Source organism: Oncorhynchus masou, chromosome 11 (genome assembly GCF_036934945.1).
Source record: "Oncorhynchus masou masou isolate Uvic2021 chromosome 11, UVic_Omas_1.1, whole genome shotgun sequence".
NCBI classification, from domain to species: Eukaryota; Metazoa; Chordata; class Actinopteri; order Salmoniformes; family Salmonidae; genus Oncorhynchus; species Oncorhynchus masou.
In genome coordinates, this window is record NC_088222.1 from 54,106,572 (window position 1) to 54,128,029 (window position 21,458).

General features: G+C 42.9%; 1 protein-coding gene across 3 annotated transcripts; it reads left to right on the plus strand.

Moving 5' to 3' along the window:
• Nucleotides 1-115: 115 nt before the first annotated feature.
• On the plus strand, nucleotides 116-20,942 carry LOC135548841 (protein transport protein Sec24A-like). 3 transcript variants are annotated; one of them, XM_064978822.1, is made up of 24 exons: nucleotides 116-684; nucleotides 3,573-3,599; nucleotides 4,148-4,675; nucleotides 7,812-7,973; nucleotides 8,798-8,872; nucleotides 9,000-9,172; nucleotides 11,089-11,270; nucleotides 11,419-11,521; nucleotides 11,865-11,991; nucleotides 12,266-12,375; nucleotides 12,651-12,763; nucleotides 12,982-13,100; nucleotides 13,306-13,361; nucleotides 13,558-13,764; nucleotides 14,086-14,209; nucleotides 14,443-14,601; nucleotides 14,865-15,038; nucleotides 15,410-15,520; nucleotides 16,064-16,239; nucleotides 16,886-17,023; nucleotides 18,489-18,593; nucleotides 18,967-19,059; nucleotides 19,302-19,405; nucleotides 19,768-20,942. In XM_064978822.1, the coding sequence occupies exons 1-24, from the start codon at nucleotides 627-629 to the stop codon at nucleotides 19,880-19,882; spliced, it is 3,339 nt and encodes a 1,112-aa protein (XP_064834894.1). In that variant the 5' UTR covers nucleotides 116-626; the 3' UTR covers nucleotides 19,883-20,942. The 3 variants fall into 3 exon arrangements, with proteins under 3 accessions (XP_064834894.1, XP_064834896.1, XP_064834895.1); XM_064978824.1 differs by lacking the exon at nucleotides 7,812-7,973; XM_064978823.1 differs by lacking the exon at nucleotides 3,573-3,599.
• Nucleotides 20,943-21,458: the final 516 nt, after the last annotated feature.

The following is a 21,458-nucleotide window of genomic DNA, read 5'->3' on the forward strand; positions in this document are numbered from 1 at the left end:
ACATCAAAGGAAGCGAAGGCAGTACAAAATTGTGAGCGTTTCACTGTTTCCAGTACTGTCGAAATGAACTATGCACAGGAAGTGCCACGTGTACGAACTGCGCATGCTTGAAGAGGTTTGACGTTGTGCCTGCTGGGTGGGACTAGAATGGGTACAGTTTATGTCATAATTGACTTTTAATATAATTTACACTGCAGGTTTGGATAATTAATCGTAATAGGTCCTGAGAATTAAGTTAAGGTTATGTTAAGGGTTGGCTAAAATGCAACACAAATTATTTTGAACATAATTTGTACCCCATCTAGCTGGGTCTACTGGGTGATCCCAACTTCCTGTGCAAGAAGATAAGTGATTTCAGTGGCCTCACATGATTGTCTTGACAAGTCCTACACCCGTAGTTGAACGGGGAACGGCCCAATCATGGTCCTGTGATAGCTTACAAGTGGGCTAGCTAATTAAGTTTTTGTTTTACTTGAAAGCCTGTGTGGTGAATTCGCTCCGTTAACCAAACATCCAACGTTACCCTGCTAGCTAAACAGCCAACATAGCCAAGTAAGACGCAGTTCGCTATTCGTCAACCAAGCATTTCTGCAGTATATTTGATTACGGTTGGTGTCTATTTCATAATGTCAAGTACAGATTTTAGTTCTCAGAATGGGGCAGGAGGACCGATCTACGCAAATGGTGAGTACTTTCGCCACGGGTTAACTATCTATTGGCTTTCTATCTAGATAAAATAACGTTAACTAGCTAGTAAGATAAGATTTTATCCGACCTTATCTGACTTGGCTTGTTAGCAAGATGGCCAGATTACAACATTAGCTTGCTGCCTTGGTAATAATGCTAGCCATGAATGATTGCTGCTAGTAGTGGGCTAATTTAATATTGCTCTTATCGAGACTACAAGCACACATGTTCATATAGATAGCTACGTTATTTGGATATCTTTTAAGTTAGCGATTTGATTCCCCAACTACGACAGGTAGCTAAAATTTATCTGGCTCAGAATAGTTGAGTCAAGTCAGATAAATTTGCTAACGTTAGCTAGCTTAACTTGGTTATCCTCTAGAGACACATTTCAGTTAGTTGGCAATTCGAAATCAAATTGAATTTTTCACATGCTTCGTAAACAGACCTGTGTATATAAACCCTCGATTGCTTGTACTACGTATTGGCCAATAAGAGGCTTTGAAGCCACCTGTCGGCCATATTGGCACTCAGAAAAGCAGTCCTCCATACGAATGAATAGACTTCTACAGTATTTTGTTTAAATGTTTGTAGATGTATCTCTTAACTTATGGTAGCGAAATGAATGTTCCATTTACTACCATAAACTGCCTCCAATGTCGTTTTAGAGTTAATCCATAGATTATGGCTTATAAAATGTATTTCAGTTGACTGATTTCCTTATCAACTGTAGCTCAGTAAAAATGTTGCATTCGTTATATTATTCAATATACAATGTTGATCCATCCTCAGTTTTCTCCTGTCACAACCATTCAACTCTAACTTACTATTAGCCTCATGGTGAAATTCTTGAGTGGTTTCCTTCCTCTCCGGCAACTGAGTAAGGAAGGACGCTTGTGTCTTTGTAGTGACTATTGAAACAAAATCCAAAGTGTAATTAACTTAACCATGCTCAAACCTCACTGGTATTTATGGTTGAATCTGTGTTTAAAATTCACTGCTCTGAGGGACCTTACAGATAAATGTATATGTGGGGTAGAGAGATGAGGTAGTTATTCAAAAATCAGTTAACACTTATTGCGCACAGACTGAGTCCATGCAACTTATGTGACTTGTTTGACATTTTCACTCCTGGATTTATTTAGGCTTGCCATAAAGGGTTGAACACTTACTGACTCAAGACATTTTAGATTTACATTTTAAATTAAAAAAATTAAACACAATTCCACTGACATTATGGGGTGTTGTGTGTAGGCCAGTGACAGCACATCTCAATTTAATCAATTTTAAATTCAGGCTGCAACACAACAAAATGAGGAAAAAGTCAGTGTGTGTACTTAATGAAAGCACTTTGTTGTGCTAGCTTAACATTTGGCTATGAGCTAGCACTGGCATTATGGAGACTGAATTAAATTAAGTAATCTTGCTAGGTAGTCAGCTAGCTATGGCCATCTGGCAAGTATCAACAAGGGCTTTCTGCAAAATAGGAACATTAGCACAGCTAGCTAGAGAACATCAGAATCTAGACCATAGACTAAGCAACACACACGGGTATGCATTGCCAAACAATGCTACTGCCACCTTCTGGTTTGGAGTATTTAACAAGTGAGTGGCGGACGACTTTAAGGTCTTTGCTGTGTGAACATGCAATTCTGATTGCTGACACTGTTCAGAGGTGCTAAGTGTTGTCAAATGTTTGACAATCCTACTGGTGAATGAGCTATTACGATTAAACTCCCTAGGCTAGAGTTAAGCTGGCTTTGCTTTTTCCTTCTCTGCATTTGTTGGTATAATTTCATTATTCCAATATGTTTTCATTAATTGTATTCACTTAGTCTATTTTATGAGAATTTGCAAGATTCTTATTTGCATAAAATAGACAGACCAGTCTTATCAAAAATAGGTAATAGTATTTTTTTCACGGAGCGCGCTGCCATGTAACCACGAACAATAGTTTATATACAAAATATGACGTCACAGGTCATAAAATATTCTTTCTCCAACAGTTCAAAAGTTAATTCGAGAACTTAAGGTTTTTCATCCATCACCCTTCAGCAGACAGTTCCAGCTAATGGAAAACCTAAGAGAACACAATGCCTCATCTGAACATTTCAGTGCTAAATTGAGTCGGTTCAACCATAGGTTAATTACCCTTTCTGCTTACTTAAAAAAAAAAAACACTTCCAATCTTCTCCAACCTGGCTGGAATTATATTTATTTAATGTCATTACCCCCATGTTATATGCTCCACAATCCCTCACTTATGAATTCAAATTGTTAATCAGATATAAAAGAGTAAGTTTACTTAGTTACAGTTCTGTTTGAAATGGGGATATTGTTTGGTCATTTATTAATAAAATTCCTAACAGCATTCGAGGCAATTAAATGCCTCAACTCCAACATTGGTCTTTCAACTCTAATCAAACCAAGATGCTTCAAACATCCATCTTACTAAAAGAAGGCATTCTATATGTTCACTAAATTCCTGTCCTATTATGTTGGTAGCGAAAGCTAGCACTCAAATGTTAGCTCATGCCAAAGTGGATTTAATCTCTGCTTAATTAATCTAATTTTGCTTACTGTTTCCACTTTAAAACGATAAACCTTCGTTGCTGTACAGGATCTACTTCCTGTGACTCCTATTCTTTCCTGTTGTGCTCATTTGCCTTGTCTTAATCTTTAATTGGTTGAGCAGTTGTACTCTGCCCAGGCCAGGTTCACTGTTATTGGAGGAAGCCCTCAACATGACAGCTGTGGCCTGCCGTTAGCTTCATTTTGGTCATTTCCCCAGGGCTGCTTAGAAATGCTGGGATTATGGGGTTTTGTCTTGACTATTGAGATGTTTTCTAATCAGTCTGTTCCTCTCTGTTTACACTCACTGTCAGTAAAGGAGCAGCATGCTTTAAATCCAGGTGAGAAGATTATGTCCTTCTCTGTAAGTGTGTTGAGTAAAGTTATTGCTTTGTCAGTCTGTTCACAGATTGTTTTCCTTATTTTGGAGGCCTGGAGTCTATTTAAATCCTAATTTCCCTTGCTGTATTTAGCCTAATAGTAATGCTGCTGTTCTCAGTTATCTAGCCTATATCTTCCTTCAGAGAAACAAACGGTTGTAGGCCGAGTCAATCAGTACTGCATGGCAGTTCATAGTGTAGTAATGAAATATTGGTTGTAGAGTGAGATTTTCTTCATCAGCGTTAACTGGCATGCAAATGAGGCAGTGGGCTATTATTGATGTAGTTTGTTTTGCATGTCCTGGGGGTGGAGATTTCACTTAATGACCAATGGAATGGTCTAAAATGTGCAGACTCTGCCCACCCTAAGCAATGTGCCATGCAAAATGAACCTCCATGGTTTGAATGCAGATTATAGGGACATTCACGTGGGATGTCAGAGTATGGTGCTTGTCTATATGTGAAACTGGCTTGGAGTCATCTAACCTCATCATTTTCCTGTCTTCCAGGTCCCTCTCAGAATCCAGTAGCGCTGCAGCCACCGGGACCGGGTTACATGGCCCACCAGACTCCATACAACCCAATGCAAGCCAAGGGCCCTATGCCGCCCGGCCCTGGACTCTATAACTCCGGTCCCTACCAGCCCATCCCACCAGTCAGCTCTAACCAGGCCCTTCCAGGTCAACCCATGTTAAAAATGCCTCCTATGGGACCTCAACATTCCATGACCCCACCTCAGTCTGCCAGCCCTAACCCAGGCTCCAGGATTCCCCCAGCGCATGCAACCCCTCCACCTGTGTCTGCTAACAACTACCAGCACGCCCCAGCCTGGCAGTATGGGGGGACTCCATCAATGGGGGCACCGCCTCCTATGGCCATGCCTCCCCTTCTGCCTGTGGGTAATCACATGACCACCTCGCCCGGCCTGGCAACCCCCCAGGCCTCCTCGGCAGAGTACCTCGCAACGCCTCCTGTCTTCCATAATGCCATGCAACCCCTGGGTCCTCCCACCTCGCTCCAGGGATACACCCAGCAAGGTAAAACAGTGCTAGAGGGAGCATTACAAAGGCTGCATGATTAAGTGTTACATATTCCACAGCTGTTTGTTTCCACAATGAAGAACACTTTGTTGAAAACTTGAGATATCATTATGATCTTATGACATGTTTCATGACATGTTATCGTTGTTTTGTCTGTGTAACGACACTCCACGTCGGTGGCACCGGTGGTTGTTCAGCTTAAGATTTTAGAACTAACCCAAGACAGACCACAGCATGTCATTTCCAGTGGGGGAAAACGCAATCATAGTGGCAGAACAAGCAAGGAGTTGGGCGGAGCCAAGCACAAGCTAGCAAGATCCTATTGGCACTTTCTAGCATGGCCAGTAACTATTTACCCTTGCATTCCTAAACCACTTTTTTTTTTAAATGTCAAAGGGTGAAGTCTACAAAACTTAGTTCACTCCGTTCGTAAACAGATTGTAGTTTAGTGAATAGCGCTCTATTGAGATGAAATGTTCTATCGATGAGAAGATGAGCAGAATGTCGACCGAAGTCAATCTCACTCCATCTTCTCCCACTGTCGGCCACTGGGCTTCCCCTCAACCATATTTTGTGGGTAGTGGAAATGCCTGCCCGGATGCTTCAGATTTGCACATCCGGTGAAACATCTGGCTCCTTGTTCTGTGGTCGAGCTAACTGATGTTGAAAGTGGACATTGCCACCTCCTGCTCCCGTTCCCACACGAACAGATCAGTATGGCAACACCTATCTCCTTGGCAGACACTACGCAGAAATACTTGTTCACAGGCCAAATTAGTTTTGGTAACTTCTGGTGAAGTTATTGGAAATCTATAATTTCCACAGTTCTGAGTTTAGTCACCACTTACCCCCACCACCACTGTAGCGGTATTTGTGGTGTGGCTTATTTTTGGTCAGAAGCCATCAGTGATTCATGACCAAAGCCATTATTTGCATTATACAACATTGTGGTCTAAGAAATATCACATTATCTGGCTGACATAACTGTCTTCCTGACTTCTGTTTTAACATTCACTCTAATCTGTCCAGTTTACTATTTTCATTCAAGTTGATTTGATTGAGTATTTATTCATACTTGCTATCTCTGAATGACAGATCTTTGATATTGGAAGCAACATCAGATTGCTCTTATTTGGAATGCCCCAGTGTAGTCTCAGTAGTCACCGAGAGGTGTCTTCCAGTTCATTGACATAATCTTGCCCTGGGTCAGCCTCATCAGCTGTCGTCAGACCTGTCACCTCCAGTGTAGGGTTATAATTAGAGGTTGACCGATTCATCGGAATGGCCACTTTAATGAGGGCCGATTTCAATATCAATCATAATCACTAGTTGATGATATTGCTAGTTTATCTAGCGTGTCCTGCGTTGCATATAATCGATGCGGTGCACATTCGTGAAAAAGGACTGTCGTTGCTCCAACGTGTACCTAACCATAAACATCAATGCCTTTCTTAAAATCAATACACATAATTATATATTTTTAAACCTGCATATTTAGCTAAAATAAATCCAGGTTAGCAGTCAATATTAACCAGGTGAAATTGTCACTTCTCTTGTATGCAATGAACGCAGAGTCAGGATATATGCAACAGTTTGGACTGCCTAATTTGCCAGAATTTTCCCTAATTATGTCATAACATTGAAGGTTGTGCAATGTAACAGGAATATTTAGACTGATGGATGCCACCCGTTAGATAAAATACGGAACGGTTCCGTATTTCACTAAAATAATAAACGTCTTGTTTTCGAGATAATGGTTTCCGGATTCGACCATATTAATGACCTAAGGCTCGTATTTCTGTGTGTTTATGTTATAATTAAGTCTATGATTTGATAGAGCAGTCTGACTGAGCGATGGTAGGCACCAGCAGGCTCGTAAGCATTCATTCAAACAGCACGTTTGTGCGTTTTGCCAGCAGCTCTTCGCAATGCTTCAAGCATTGAGCTGTTTATGACTTCAAGCCTATCAACTCCCGAGATTAGGCTGGTGTTACCGATCTGAAATGGCTAGCTAGTTAGCGGGGTGCGTGCTAATAGCGTTTCAAACGTCACTCACTCTGAGCCTTCTAGCAGTTGTTCCCCTTGCTCTGCATAGGTAACGCTGCTTCGAGGGTGGCTGTTGTCGATGTGTTCCTGGTTCGAGCCCAGGTAGGGGCGAGGAGAGGGACAGAAGCTATACTGTTACACTGGTAATACAAAAGTGCCTACAAGAACATCCAATAGTCAAAGGTATATGAAATACAAATGGCATAGAGTGAAATAGTCCTATAATTCCTATAATTACTACAACCTAAAACTTCTTACCTGGGAATACTGAAGACTCGTGTTAAAAGGAACCACCAGCTTTCATATGTTCTCATGTTCTGAGCAAGGAACTTAAACGTTAGCTTTCTTACATGGCACATATTGCACTTTTACTTTCTTCTCAAACACTTTTTTTTTCATTATTTAAACCAAATTGAACATGTCTCATTGTTTGAGGCTAAATTGATTTTATTTATGTATTATATTAAGTTAAAATTAGTGTTCATTCAGTATTGCTGTAATTGTCATTATCACAAATACAAGTTTAAAAAAATCGTCCGATTAAACTGTATCGGCTTTTTTTGGTCCTCCAATAAACTGTATCGGCTTTTTTTGGTCCTCCAATTACCGGTATCGGCTTTTTTTGTGTCCTCCAATAATCGGTATCGGCTTTTTGTGTGTGCTCCAATAATCGGTACCGGCTTTTTTTGTGTGCTCCAATAATCGGTACCGGCTTTTTTTGTGTGCTCCAATAATCGGTACCAGCGTTGAAAATCATAATTGGTCGACCTCTAGTTACAATGCTACTTGTCACGGGACGTTTTCCCTCTTATGCACGGTAGTGCTCATATACCCCCATGTCTTATAGGTTACATTGTCATGATGTATAGTTGCCAGTTTTGTCTAAGGTTATGTAATAGGTTAGCCTTGACCACAGCCATTGTGCCACAGCCAGGTTGATGTCTGGGCTGGCAGCACAATACTATGTAGGTGCCATTTATGTAATATTCCAAAATGTCAACCAAACAATTGTACAAGGGTTTTAGTTGATGGGTGTTGTGATAGGATACTGTGTAAGAGATATGTGTAGCTAAATGTTGTTGTCCAGGCTCTGCCCCTCTTCTGATGAACCCCATGGTGGCTCCTCACTCATACCAGCCAGGTATGAGAGCACCTTACGGCGGCCCCCCACCCTCTGTGAGACCCACCCCACCCACTACTGGACCCCCCATGGGCAATGCCACCCCTCCCCTTGGCCCCAGAACTGATGGTAAGGAAATATCAGTTTTGATACTGCATGAAAGGTCTGAGTAGAAGTGCTGATCTGTGATCAGTTTACCCTTTTAATGAATAAGAGGGGAACCTGATCCTAGTTTGTTTACCTTACTTGTTGAATTATCCACATATGTACTGTGGTTTATTTGTTGTTCAGTAGATGTATAAATATTTATTTTTTCCTCTGGGGTGGCAGGGTCTAACGTGGGTTTTCTCAGTAGTGGAACTAGATCCCAACAGCCACCCCCTTTGGGTCTCATTGCCTTCTCTGTCTTCCCACCATGCCAGCTCAGTGTGGGAGTGATGCTAGTGATGCTTCCCACACTGAGTACGAGAACCAGGAGAATGATTTTGAGTGTCCAGGTGTGGTTTCGTCGCTGTCCGTGTTTTGTGTACCCTGTGCAGTTTTGATGACGATCACATTTGATCCATTGTCTTCTATCAGATTTGTTAACATGGTTTCATAAGGAACAGAAGGCCTCAAACTTCCATGGATATTTCAGATATCACCTGTTTACATCTGACACTATTTCCAAGTTTGTCTGTCCCCCCCCATGTGTCCAATTTATCACATCGTCTTACTGTCTGTTATTGTGACTGTGAATTGGGTACCTTGAATGCATAATTCATATGTTCTCAACCCTTTGGCAATGAAACAAAGTACAACCACAACTGACCTGAAACATAAACATGTATGCTAATTACTACGTTTTTGCAAATGTACAGATTGTGCCTTTTTAAGTGCTTACACAAGTAGTAGTGGTTTGTTTTAATGCATCTTTATTCTGACCCCTAAATGTTATGTTTGCACTGTAACAGGACACATGCCCACACCTGGTAATGGTGCTCAAGCTCCCAACAGCTTTGATCACTTGGAGATGGGCCCTAAAATGGGTCAGTCCTCCACTACATTATAGTTTCATCAGAAATGAATAACTAATGTAACTTTATAGTTCCCTAGATTTACTGCTAGCAACACTAAGAACTGACATGAGGCCTGTTTTGGTGCTTGTCCCTATAGCTGGCCCACTCCCACCCCAGCAGCCAGGCCCCCCTACTCGACACATGGGTCTATCCTACCCCTCTTTACCCCCGGGGTACCAGAACACCTCGGCACCCCCTACTGCCGCCTCCATGCAACATCCCGTGCAGCCCTCGACGCAGCCTTACAGCCATCCTCAGCCGTACCAGCAGGTAAGGGACCAGACTTCCATCTCTATGCTTTGCCAATTCAAGTCTTGGATTTTGTTTGACAGTGTTTGAACTACTTTGAAGATATGAAACAGACAATCATAATATCAGTAATAAAAATATGTCAAAATCCCAGTTTATGCCTCAACCAACTTTAAGCGATGTTAAAAGTAGAACCTATCTATTTCATGATGTACGTACTGTAAGGCATTGTTGGGAGAATAGGTGGATGCAGTTATAGCAATAATTTGTGTACTACTATCCATCTATTGTTGTAAATCATAGCTGGCCTGGCATTCAACCCCACTGGTGATCCCATGCAGTGCAAAAAAATGAAAAACATGTTTAAATGTTGCATTAAACCTATAGTGACGATTAGGTTGTTTGGAGTTACTAAATACCTCTGATTAGGGCCGCAGCGTATTAGGTACATCTGCAAGCATAGCAGCAAAGGCTGGACATATCTCTTTAGTTTCAATATATTCAAGTGCTGTATACAGCATCCAATAAGTGGACATTACAAAGGGCTGTATTTCCAATAAAACAATGGGCAGTTTGGGACACAGTTGCTCTCTTTCTTTTAACAAATAGGGTATGTCTAACCTGCAAATTCACTTTTTTTTTTTTTTTTTTTTAAATGTTTTCGCCGATTGAGTTCGACTCCCCTGAGCTAGTGTATCTTTTTAGTAAGCTAAAAACCCTGCGCCCAACACAAGCTGCTGGGAGGATGTCATGTCATTGGAGGTGTGACTGACCTTTCCCCTCACCTTTTTCAGTGGCTACAGCTAGAGGCAGGTGTCATTTGGTTAGCTAGAAAGAAATGTACATCACTTTCCCAGGTAGCTATGCTGAGCTTGAATGAATGCTAACTGTGGATAACAGATCTTAGTTGTCAATCGAATGTATTTGACATCGATCAAATGAGAGGGCAAGCAAGTTTCCCATTCAGTTATCAAAAGGTGGGTTGGTACAAGCATGCATTGGCAGGCAAGCTGCAGAAGGACGAGCGTGATTTTATTCCACATTGTTTAAGTGCAATTTTGACAGCCAACTTATTTTATTTTGAAATATTTTAAAGTTTGAGAGGGTTTATCTTATGTTCCCTCGTTAGATTTTAGCTTATCTCGCTCTGGCTAGCATTAGTTGTTGATCTTGTTGATGTGCATAGGCACCTGAGGGGAGGAGAGCTTAACTTTTCATGGTGGTTTGATCAATAGGACTGTGAGGACTCCCGTGATATTTACAGATGTGCAGAAATCCATTCAGGTGTATTTTGTGGCTTTTGACGACTGCGTTCTGATCTAAAATTGCGCTGTTGCTACTGCCTGTAATCACACTGTCCAGTTCAAAGTGATTGATGGAAGGCACAGGTTGCAAATGGCTTATTTGCATATATGCCTATTGAATCTCTGATTGGCTATGGCGCACCGGTCTGGGTCGACTCCGGTTCTGATCAAGACGGATGTTTTTATTAGGTTTATTTACTATTAGTTGTCCAAATGCACGGCTGCTTTCCCAAATGCCTTACTTACTATATGTCATTCCCAAACATTCTATACATTTGTGAAAATGACCATATCGAAGTGCTAAGAATGATTTATTTTTCTCCTGGGGGTATATATGAATTTATTTTAATATTTCATGATGCTAAAATGCTGTCAGTTCCACTTTAAATTCTACAGTTCATAGCTGAACCTTCTGTATGATATTCAGTCAGAGCTTATCGCATGTCTGACTATTGAACACATTTTTAAATAACTCTGTTGAAATAGGACATGCATAGACTGAAATATTGAAACTGACCAGGGATGCACCACAAGTGCACTAATTTTTGATCAGACCTTCAAGGGTGCACCCAAGTTAAGTGCTGCCCTCGTTCATTGTATTCACCGGTTAACTGTCCCAACTTCCCTCCCCAGCCCTCTGCAGGTCCAGCCCAACTGAGCCCCTCCTTGTCTGGTTTGAGTCTGCAGTCTCAGACCCCAGAGGCCCTGAGGGTGGTCAACCTGCTGCAGGAGAGGAACCTGCTCCCTCTGGGCCCAGTCACCCCTCCTACGCCCTGCCTGCCCCAGGACCTGCAGAAAATCAACTGCCACCCAGAGTGCGTAGTAGTTTGTCTGCCGTTGTTTCTCAACATCAACCCTCCCACCACAATGTTGAATATTTTGTGTTAATGTGCTTGAACTTGGCCCTACATGTAAATAATATGTACTGGTTCTGACCTGTTGTGCATCTCCCTCTCACTACAGGGTCTTCCGCAGTACCCTGACCAGCATCCCCCAGACCCAGTCGCTGTTAAACAAAGCCAAGCTCCCACTCGGCTTGCTCCTCCACCCCTTCAAAGATCTCTCGGTAAGACGTTGCCCAATCACTCCATGCAAAACATGCCCAACCTTCAGTATAATCAATCCCACTTCTGGTGAAAGATCAAAGGATACATATAGCCAAGAATAATTGTCTTCAATCTACACCTGTGATCATGTCTTAATTGTAATTAGATTTTTTTTAAAGATTAGTGTGGAACTTGGCATTGATAGGCTATGACAATCTTATTGTTTCTCTGTGCACTGCAGCAACTAGTTGTATTAGAAGTTAAATTATTCAAGAGCCGATGGGTGCATAAACAGTTTCATTTAAATGTATGTACTAATCCCAGATTTCCCCTTAATTGTTTTGGTTTGTCTGTGCACTGCAGCAACTGCCTGTGGTCACCTCCAGCACTATAGTGAGGTGTCGCTCCTGCAGGACGTACATCAACCCCTTTGTGACCTTCCTGGACCAGAGGAGATGGAAGTGTAACCTGTGTTACCGGGTCAACGACGGTGAGGACCACAGCCACCAAGCTCCTCTCAAATGACACCCTATACCCCATATATGGCACTTCCTTTGACCAAATCCAATGTTCATTATTTAAAAACTAAAATTAGGTTCCAAGTGAGAAGTTAGGCTGGTCTGAAGCTGAAAAAAGAATGGAAATTCACACGTGCACCACAAGGACTAATGTCACCCATGCTCTATCAAGGTTTTCAAGCACACCGCTTTGACCTAAATGTCCAAAATATGACTGAAGATAACCTTTGTCTTTGTTTGGTTTAGTTCCAGAGGAGTTCATGTACAACCCAGTCAGCAGATCGTATGGCGAGCCACACAAAAGACCTGAGGTCCAGAATGCTACCCTCGAGTTCATTGCACCATCAGAATACATGGTAAATTCACATATGTAGTCTTTCAAGATTGCCTATATTCTGCCTGAAAATATTTCTTATCGATGTGGAATGTTGCCCCCTTTAATCCGCTAATAAAATGCAGATGAAGTGAGCTGGGTGCTACTGCTGCTGTGTTCATGAAGTGATTCCATCAGACTTTATGATGCATTAAGTTTTAAATAATTTGCTGCAGTTTTTCTAGGAAACATTTACGTGTTTTGTCTGCGTGTTTGTGTTAGTCTATGTATTGACGTGGTGAAACCTGTCATACTCAGCTGAGACCCCCCCAGCCTGCTGTTTACCTCATCGTGCTGGATGTATCCCACAATGCCGTGGAAACAGGATACCTAGATGTCGTCTGTCAGTCACTGCTAGAGAACATCAATGCGTATGTATGATCAACGTCACCACTGAGACACTAACAAAAAAGCTGACTAGGCCTTTGCAGCATGGTCTATTTTCTTCTGTTCTGGGCTTCATAAACTAACATTGTCCGGAGGTTTTAGTCAACTTGCTAGCTTTAAAGTGTTTGGTCTCCAATAACCCCAGAACTATGTAGTGTCCTGTGACTGTCTGCTGAACCTTCTGAATGCCTGTGTGTTCCAGGCTCCCTGGGGACTCGAGGACAAAGATTGGCTTCATCACATTTGACAGCACCATCCACTTCTACAACCTCCAGGAGGGCCTGGCCCAACCACAGATGCTCGTAGTCTCCGACATCGAAGGTGTGAGAGAGAAATAGAGAAGTTTGTGCACATGGGCCGGAGCTCTTTAAATTGCGTTGTGTGGGGTCTGTTCAATTTGTGCTCTGAAGAAAAAACGAGGCGGTGCAAGGGTTTACAAGCTTCATCTGTAGACTAATTCACCGCCTAGAAGTGATCAAATACTGAAAAAATAGTCTAATGGACTTCTGTGCTGTCTTTTCTCCAGATATATTTTTACCGACACCAGACAGCCTTTTAGTGAACCTCAATGAATGCAAGGAGGTAAGGAGCTACTATTCCCCAGAGACAGGCTAATGTAAAACGAAAAGGTTGTGACTCAAATCTTTCTAACAACTCACCACATTGCCTGAATTAATCAAGACACACTCGCATTGGGTAACTTAGTTTTGCCTAAGCCTCTCTTTAGCTCTGTTTTGCATTTCAAAACTTTATGTAAATGCGTTATTTATTTTTGCAGCTGGTGCAGGATTTGCTGAGGAGCTTGCCCCAGATGTTTGGCAAGACCATGGAGACCCAGTGTGCTCTGGGCCCGGCCCTGCAGGCAGCGTTCAAGCTGCTATCGGCCACCGGAGGGCGTGTGTCCGTCTTCCAGACCCAGCTGCCCAGTCTGGGTGTGGGGGCCCTCAAGTCCAGAGAGGACCCCAACCAGAGGGCTTCTGCCAAGGTAGAGACTGGAGACCGGTTCACACTGGTTTATGCATTCTATATCTGAAATTGCACCCTAAAATGTCCCATATGTAGGGAATACTGTGCCATTTGGGATGCACACACACATTTCTAGTTGTATAACATGTTGCATGCCTGTTGTGCAGTGATGGTTGAAACATGATAACCTCAATCAACTAATCACGATCTTCAGTTTAGAATGCAATAGCGTCTCAATCAAGATAGGGTTTCAGGAATGTGTTCTGCATACTATACCCACTTTAAAAACTATTTCTTTTAAACTATTGTCTGTGATGCTCATTGTGTGGTGATTCCCCAGGATATCCAGCACCTTTCTCCTGCCACAGACTTCTATAAGAAGCTGGCCCTGGACTGTTCAGGACAGCAGGTGGCTGTGGATCTGTTTCTACTGAGCTCCCAGTACTGTGACCTGGCCTCTTTAGGTGAGTGGCGCCTTCAGCCGCATACACCTGCACTACAATGTGTGATTGCTTGTGGAATAAGGTGACTTGGTAAACAATCAGTGCCCTGTGCATGTCTCTGATGTACGTTACAGTATGCGTATGTTACTGTATGTGTCTTGCTTGTGACAAATCAAATTTCCCCTTGTGTATAGAACATCATACCTTGGCTGGATTCATGTGTAATCTCTCAATCTTCTCTCTCCTCCCGTCAGGTTGCATATCCAGGTACTCAGCGGGAAGTGTGTACTACTACCCCTCCTACCACCAGCAGCACAATCCAGCCGGAGTAGAGTGCTTCCAGAAGGATCTCAAGAGGTACCTCACCCGCAAGATCGGCTTCGAGGCTGTCATGAGGATACGCTGCTCTAAAGGTGACAACTTTTTTTCACTGTGCTGGTTTTATTGTATTATGTGAAAGCAGCAGCAGCGCTTTAATTGTCTGAAACAAATTTCCCTTCAGGGAAATGCATCTTATTTCATCTGAAATCTGTGTAAATTATTTGCCTATCATCTCAATGCTCATCGGTGGAGGATAATATTGACCCTGTGAACTTGAGTCTGTCCCTGCTCCAGTAGATTACTTTATCTGTGAGGATGAACTTGGAATGAATTCAACTCAAACCCCTCCATGTAGGCTTGTCCATCCACACGTTCCATGGGAACTTCTTTGTGCGCTCCACGGACCTGCTGTCTCTGCCCAACGTGAACCCGGATGCAGGCTTCGCTGTGCAGATGTCCATTGAAGAGAACCTGGTGGACATGCAGTCTGTCTCCTTCCAGGCTGCTTTGCTCTACACGTCCAGCAAAGGTATACTGTCTGGAGCTGCTGTGGTGGGCTGGGGTTTACCAAAACGTGTTATTATTTTTCTGTGGGATTTACTTGGTTGAGACTCATTGTATATGTCCCAAATATCACACTATTCCATGCATAGTGCCCTACTTTTTACCGGGACTTAAAAGGCTCTGGCTATAAAATAAACAGTGCACTATATAGAGAAGTTCCATTTGGGACTAGGATTCCATGTTTGAAAACGTGAGCCATGAAAGTGTGAGATGGAACACTTTTAAAAAAACTGAATACCAAATTGTAAACATGCTCTTTCTGAAGTGAGTTAATGCTTTTTGTTTCCATTGTAATGCTGAAACGGTAACTTGTTGATTGGTGTTGTATTTCTACAGGAGAGCGACGAATCCGAGTCCACACCATGTGTTTGCCTGTTGTCAACTCCCTGTCCGACATCTTCGCTGGGGCTGATGTCCAGGCCATCACTTGCCTGCTGGCTAGCATGGGTAGGTAGTTTGTTGGTATTTGTGTGGTTATTAAAGGCATGTTTATTTCCATCACGGTGAAGTCCTTAGTGTGTTCCATCATCCTGTGATCGTTAATGCCTCATAGTGAGAGCAGGATTGTCATCCACACCCTACCATAGCTGCCTAATTTGCATGGGCAGATGGTTGTAAGTGACATCAGATGGTTGCCTGGTTACCGTGACCTTTGTGGGATCCAAGTGGCTACATGAAACTGACTGTGGACTAATCTTCATATAGTGTGTTGATGGGGGTTTTACCCAGGTCTATTCCTTCACTGATGAAATGTTAGTCTTCTAAATAGAACCTACTGTAATAATATTATACCATTATTATTGATAGTTTACCGTAATATAAAGTAACAAATTATTTAACCCAACGGTTGCTCTTTTGTAAATGAAGGCCATGACTACAAACATGTACTGTACTTTCATGTAACTTGTGAATCACAATCCCTGAGACAAAAACGTAGCTGAGGCTTGAATTTGTTTGTTTTTTCCTGATGTGTGTCCTTTCGCTCTCCAGCTGTGGATCGCTCTGTGACGGCCAGTTTGAGTGATGCCAGGGACGCGATGACCAACGCATCCATCGACTCTCTGACGTCCTTCCGCACCTCTGTACTCACCATCCAGCAGCCTGGCCTCCTGGCCCCCGCCTGCCTCAGACTGTTCCCCCTCTACATCCTCGCCCTGCTCAAACAGGTACGCTATCCACCCACTCCCTCCCTGGCTAGTCCCCTGGCAGTCTACGGCTTCGTCTCAAATGGTACCCTGTTCCCATGGGCTCTAGTCAAAAGCAGTGCACCATTGGCCTAAGGCACTGCATTGCAGCTTTTAGTCCAGACCCGGGTTTATTTCCCAGGCTGTGCCTCAACCGGCCTGAGTCCCATAGGACGGTGCAGAGTTGTCCGGGTTTGGCCGGTGGACCTTTACTTGGCTCTAGCGTCTCATTGTAGCGGGCCGGGTGCCTGCGTGCTGACCCCGGTCGCCAGTTGAACAGTGTTTCCTCCGACACATTGGTGCAGCTGGCTTCCGGGATAAGCTGGCGGGTGTTAAGGAACGCGGTTAGGTGGGTTATGTTTTGGAGGACTCATGATGCCACCTTCGCGATGAGACAATTTGAAAAAGGGGGTGAAATGCCCCCAAAAAAGCAGTGCGCCTTTAAGAGGATAGGATGCCATTTGGGACAGAACCTACCTCCCACCAAACAGGCTATGGAACATAAACCAGCTTCAAGACACCTTAAGGAATATAGTCATATCAACTGATAATGTAAGACCCAGCTACTGCGATTTGTTTCTCTCCTTCGTGCTTTGCTCATATGTCGTTTTTGTTCTCTGATCCACAGAAAGCCTTCCGAACGGGTACAAGCACCAGGCTGGACGACCGTGTGTTTGCCATGTGTCAGCTGAAGTACCAGCCCCTGGCCTACGTCATGCTGATGATCCACCCAGCGCTGTACCGTGTGGACGATCTGACTGACGAGGTCAGGGCTAGGGGAAACCCTGATGTTCACGCAGATAGAAAATGCCAATAACGAGAGCTATATTTTCTTGTAGTTTATACAATGTTATATTTGAGCATGTCTTAAATTATATAATGCATACACTACATGGCCAAAAGTATGTGCACACTTGCTCGTTGAGCATCTCATTCCAAAATCATTGGCATTAATAGGGAGTTGGTGTCCCCCCCTCCCCCTCATTTGCTGCTATAACAGATGTTGGGACATTGCTGCAGGTACTTGTTTACATTCTGAGGTCAGGGCCCTGTGCAGGCCAGTGAAGTTCCTCCACATCGATCTCGACAAACAATTTGTATATGAATCTCACTTTGTGCATGGGGGCATTGTCATGCTGAAACCGGAAAGGGCCTTCTCCAAACTGTTGTCACAAAGTTAGAAGCACAGATTCATCTACAATGTCATTGTATGCTGTAGGGTTAATATTTCCTATCAATTAAACTAAACAGCCTGAACCATGAAAAACAACCCATATTAGGCTTGTATGCAGCTGCTCGGCCATGGAAACCCATTTCATGAAGCTCCTGACCAGCAGTTAATGTGCTGACGTTGCTTCCAGAGGCAGTTTGGAACTCGTAGTGAGTGTTGCAACCAAGGACAGGTTTTACAAGCTTCAGTACTCTGCGACCCCCGTTCTGTGAGCTTGTGGCCTTACATGCTGACCAGACCGGACACGTCGCATGCGCGAGCGTCGCAAATGACATTTAGTAATCTGTTATTCAATTATTGCACCCACACTGCTAGCGCCCGCCAACGAGCGTCTGCGACACCAAGGGCTAAAATAGAACTCATTCCTATTTCTGACGCAGATCGCCCTGAAAGTCCTGCCTCTCCCATCTCATTGGTTTATAGAAGCAGGTACCCACTTGCCATCTCATTGGTTATATCCACGTGGGTGACTGAAAGACTAACTGTTTTGCTGGTAGTTGTGGTAATACAATTAAAGTTTAGATGCGATCACCATATAAGTTAAATGATGAAAAAGCTTGTAAGGAGGAGAGATGACCAGAAACAAATAAATGGATGCACGAAGGCTCACGTGCGCAGCTGGTTTGGGTTCCGTGTCACGCTTCGCGACTGAGCCTTTTGTTGCTCTTAGAAGTTTCCAATTCACAATAACAGCACTTAGTTGACCGGGGCAGCTTTAGCAAGGCTGAAATTTGACTAACTGACTTGTTGGAAGGGTGGCATCCTATGATGGTGCCACGTTGAAAGTCAGTGACCTCTTAAGGTCATTCTACTGCCAATGTTGGTCTATGGAGATTGTCTGGCTGTGTGCTCGATTTTATACAGCCGACTCCACTATTTGAAGGGGTGTCCACGTTTCTCTATCCATGGTTCTGCTTCCATCTGACGTGGATATATTGTACGTTTTCCCTTTATAGACTTTTATTTTATTAGCTTCTCCCCTCTTCTTCTCCCTCCACAGGGAGCCCTGAACGTCAGTGAGCGCACCATCCCCCAGCCCAGAGTCCAGCAGTTGTCTGTGGAGAAGCTGAGCAGAGATGGGGCCTTCCTCATGGACGCTGGCTCGGTTAGTAGAATGACCATGATGCATTTATTTGTTATGGACAGATGCAATTCAAACATTGACATATGAATAATCCAGAGTCTGATGCATTACGTCATCTTGCTTTAGCTTGCCCTCAATTACGTCATCTTGCTTTAGCTTGCCCTCAATTACGTCATCTTGCTTTAGCTTGCCCTCAATTACGTCATCTTGCTTTAGCTTGCCCTCAATTACATCATTTTGCTTGCCCTCAATTACATTTTTTTTTTGAAGGAATGTAATCTGGCGAACAACCTAAAATAGACATGCAACCATATCTACAGTGGATTTTTCTGGGGTAACGGACCGATGGATAAAATAAACACAATCTTGACTGACTTCTCCTTTGTCCTAACAGGTGATCTATCTCTGGATTGGAAGAAACTGCAACCCCAACTTCCTCACGCAAGTCCTGGGGCTCCCAAACTACGCTGCTGTGCCCCTGAACATGGTAAGGAACCTAAACACCTGCTCCCATTTTTCACTCTCTTAGCCCAGCTCCTCTGCTCCTGTCAAGGTTCTGTATCGCTCACCAGGACCTCTGTGTATTATACTGTATTTACATGTGGTAGTATCTTTTGTTTGTTATATATATATATATTTTAGTAGTGCGTCTAATTTAAAACCGCACAACAGATTTCCTGAAAGGGGTGCCATAAAGATATTTCATTATAATGGTGTTGAATCTCCCAGAACATGCTCCCAGAGTTGGACACTGCAGAGTCCCAGAGAACCAGAGCGTTCGTTGGCTGGCTGAGGGAACAGAGGCCCTTCTTCCCCATCCTGCATGTCATCAGGTAGGCATTAGAAACAGTGGTGTGGCTTTACTAGACCAGAGCACTGGTAGAGTTCAGAGGCCATGTCTGCGTTCCAAATTGCACCCTATTCCACTTAGAGTTCACTACTTTTGACCAGGGCTGTTGCGCTCTAGTCAAAAGTAGTGCACACTATGGGGAATAAGGGTGAAATGTGGTTGCATACAATGTTTGATTTCCTTGGGTAAACAAAGGCCAAAATAGAATGCATAGTATTTAGATCTGGTTGAACGGGTTGACAGCCTACAGAGTTTTGTTGAGCTGTCAACCGGCTCAGGTCAATTCTGCAAGAGACGATGCGTTAATGTTGTGGATCCAAATCTTCCTTTTCTGTTCCCGTTCAGGGATGAGAGTCCACTGAAAGCCAGCTTCTTGCAGAACATGATAGAGGACCGGACAGAGTCGGCCTTGTCTTACTATGAGTTTTTACTCCACATCCAACAGCAAGTCTCCAAGTAAACCCAGCGTATTTAGTCAGTTCTGGGAACATCATTGTGGGAACCTGTCAGGGACTGCTTGCTGCCTCTCACAGGATCTTCGGTTGTGGCTCACCATTGTGTGTATCATTGCCTTTCCTGAAGATTTCCCCCAGCTGCAGACTTTCAAACGAATCAAACTTTGTGTGGTAAACAGGACAAGGACAGAGGTGACGAAGCGAGGTCTGATTTCGCTGCTGGTTTGACTATTTTCAAGCTGGAACAACTTGTCAAAACCAGGGAACTCATGATACGGTATGTACGTCAATGATTGAGGACATCAGTGTTTATTCTCAAAGAACAAGGTTTTCTTAGATCTTTTCATATACAGTTCTGGCTATGGATGTCAAGTATTTTGATCAAAAGCATAGTTGTATTTGCTAATAAAATAATAGAGGTATCATGCTGAAGGCAATGTTGGAGTATCGCCTGCCCTTAAGGACTTATTATTGGATGTCACCTTGATTGAGCGTAAAAATATCTCAGCTACAATAATGATCTACTGATTTTAGTTATGAAGGACAGATGTGTGCTTTATTTTGGTTGTGTCGAACAAATCTAGGATTAATGCAAAGGCAGAAATGTAGACGTTTGAAGGCGAACTAACTTTGTTATAATTTGCTGCCTTTTGAATGTTGACGAAACAATGCAATGCTGTCATCTCTTGGGTCTGGTCTGTCCTTCTCTCAACCTTTCTTTCCTGTCTATCTTCTCTCACTTGTCATGGACATTCCACACCTCTGAAGATGTTGCTTTGTTAAATATGAGAATCCCGATCTGATTAAATCCTCTAATTGCCTTTTATGGGACATTTTTATTATTAAACCTCTGTTTAAATACAAACGCTATATATGAAATATTTTAATATAATAGGATATGGGACATTCTTGAATACAGACATAAAGCCATTGTGATCTTTTAATCATGCTTATTGATACTTGTGTATTGAAAAGACTACATTATGGTAAAGAATTGTTGATTTTAGTATGAACATATTAAGGTGACATGACGCTAATAAAATGTTCGGAACTTTTTAAACATAATTGTGGTTTGTCATGAATGAGCAGGGTACGATTAACATCGATGTTGTCTCAAATGGTTTACCTTTTCAAATTCCACTGTCGTAACATAGTGTGAAAAGGAATATGAACATATCAGAATGTTTTCTGATGCAAAGAGAAGATATAATATCTCAGAAGTAATGACGAATAAATAGTGACTGTAAAGGTGTCACTCTTATTGCAGGAAAGGTATGAATTGTTAACGTTTATACATTTGACAATACCAGAGGATGTTCTGGTCTCAATCGTTCTATGGTTTTAAGATATGATTTGTTCTTGTGGAAGTTTCCAGAATTAAACAATAGTCATATAAAATGTTTGCGTGTTTTTATTCCTAATAGATGTTGACGTAGTTTGCCTGAGAAACGGCAGGTAGGCTAGTGGTTAAGAACGTTGGGCCAGTAACCGAAAGGTTGCGAGATCGGGTCTAAAAAGGTAACAATCTGTCTTTCTACCCCTGAACAAGGCAGTAAACCCACAGTTCCTAGGCCGTCATTA

Excerpts from the sequence above, each read along its gene's own strand:
- LOC135548841 (XM_064978822.1), top strand. The coding sequence starts at position 627 with ATGTCAAGTACAGATTTTAGTTCTCAGAATGGGGCAGGAGGACCGATC. Across the intron at positions 11,522-11,864 it reads ACCCCTTCAAAGATCTCTCG|CAACTGCCTGTGGTCACCTC; the intron begins GTAAGACGTTGC and ends TGTGCACTGCAG. Across the intron at positions 13,765-14,085 it reads ACCAGAGGGCTTCTGCCAAG|GATATCCAGCACCTTTCTCC; the intron begins GTAGAGACTGGA and ends GTGATTCCCCAG.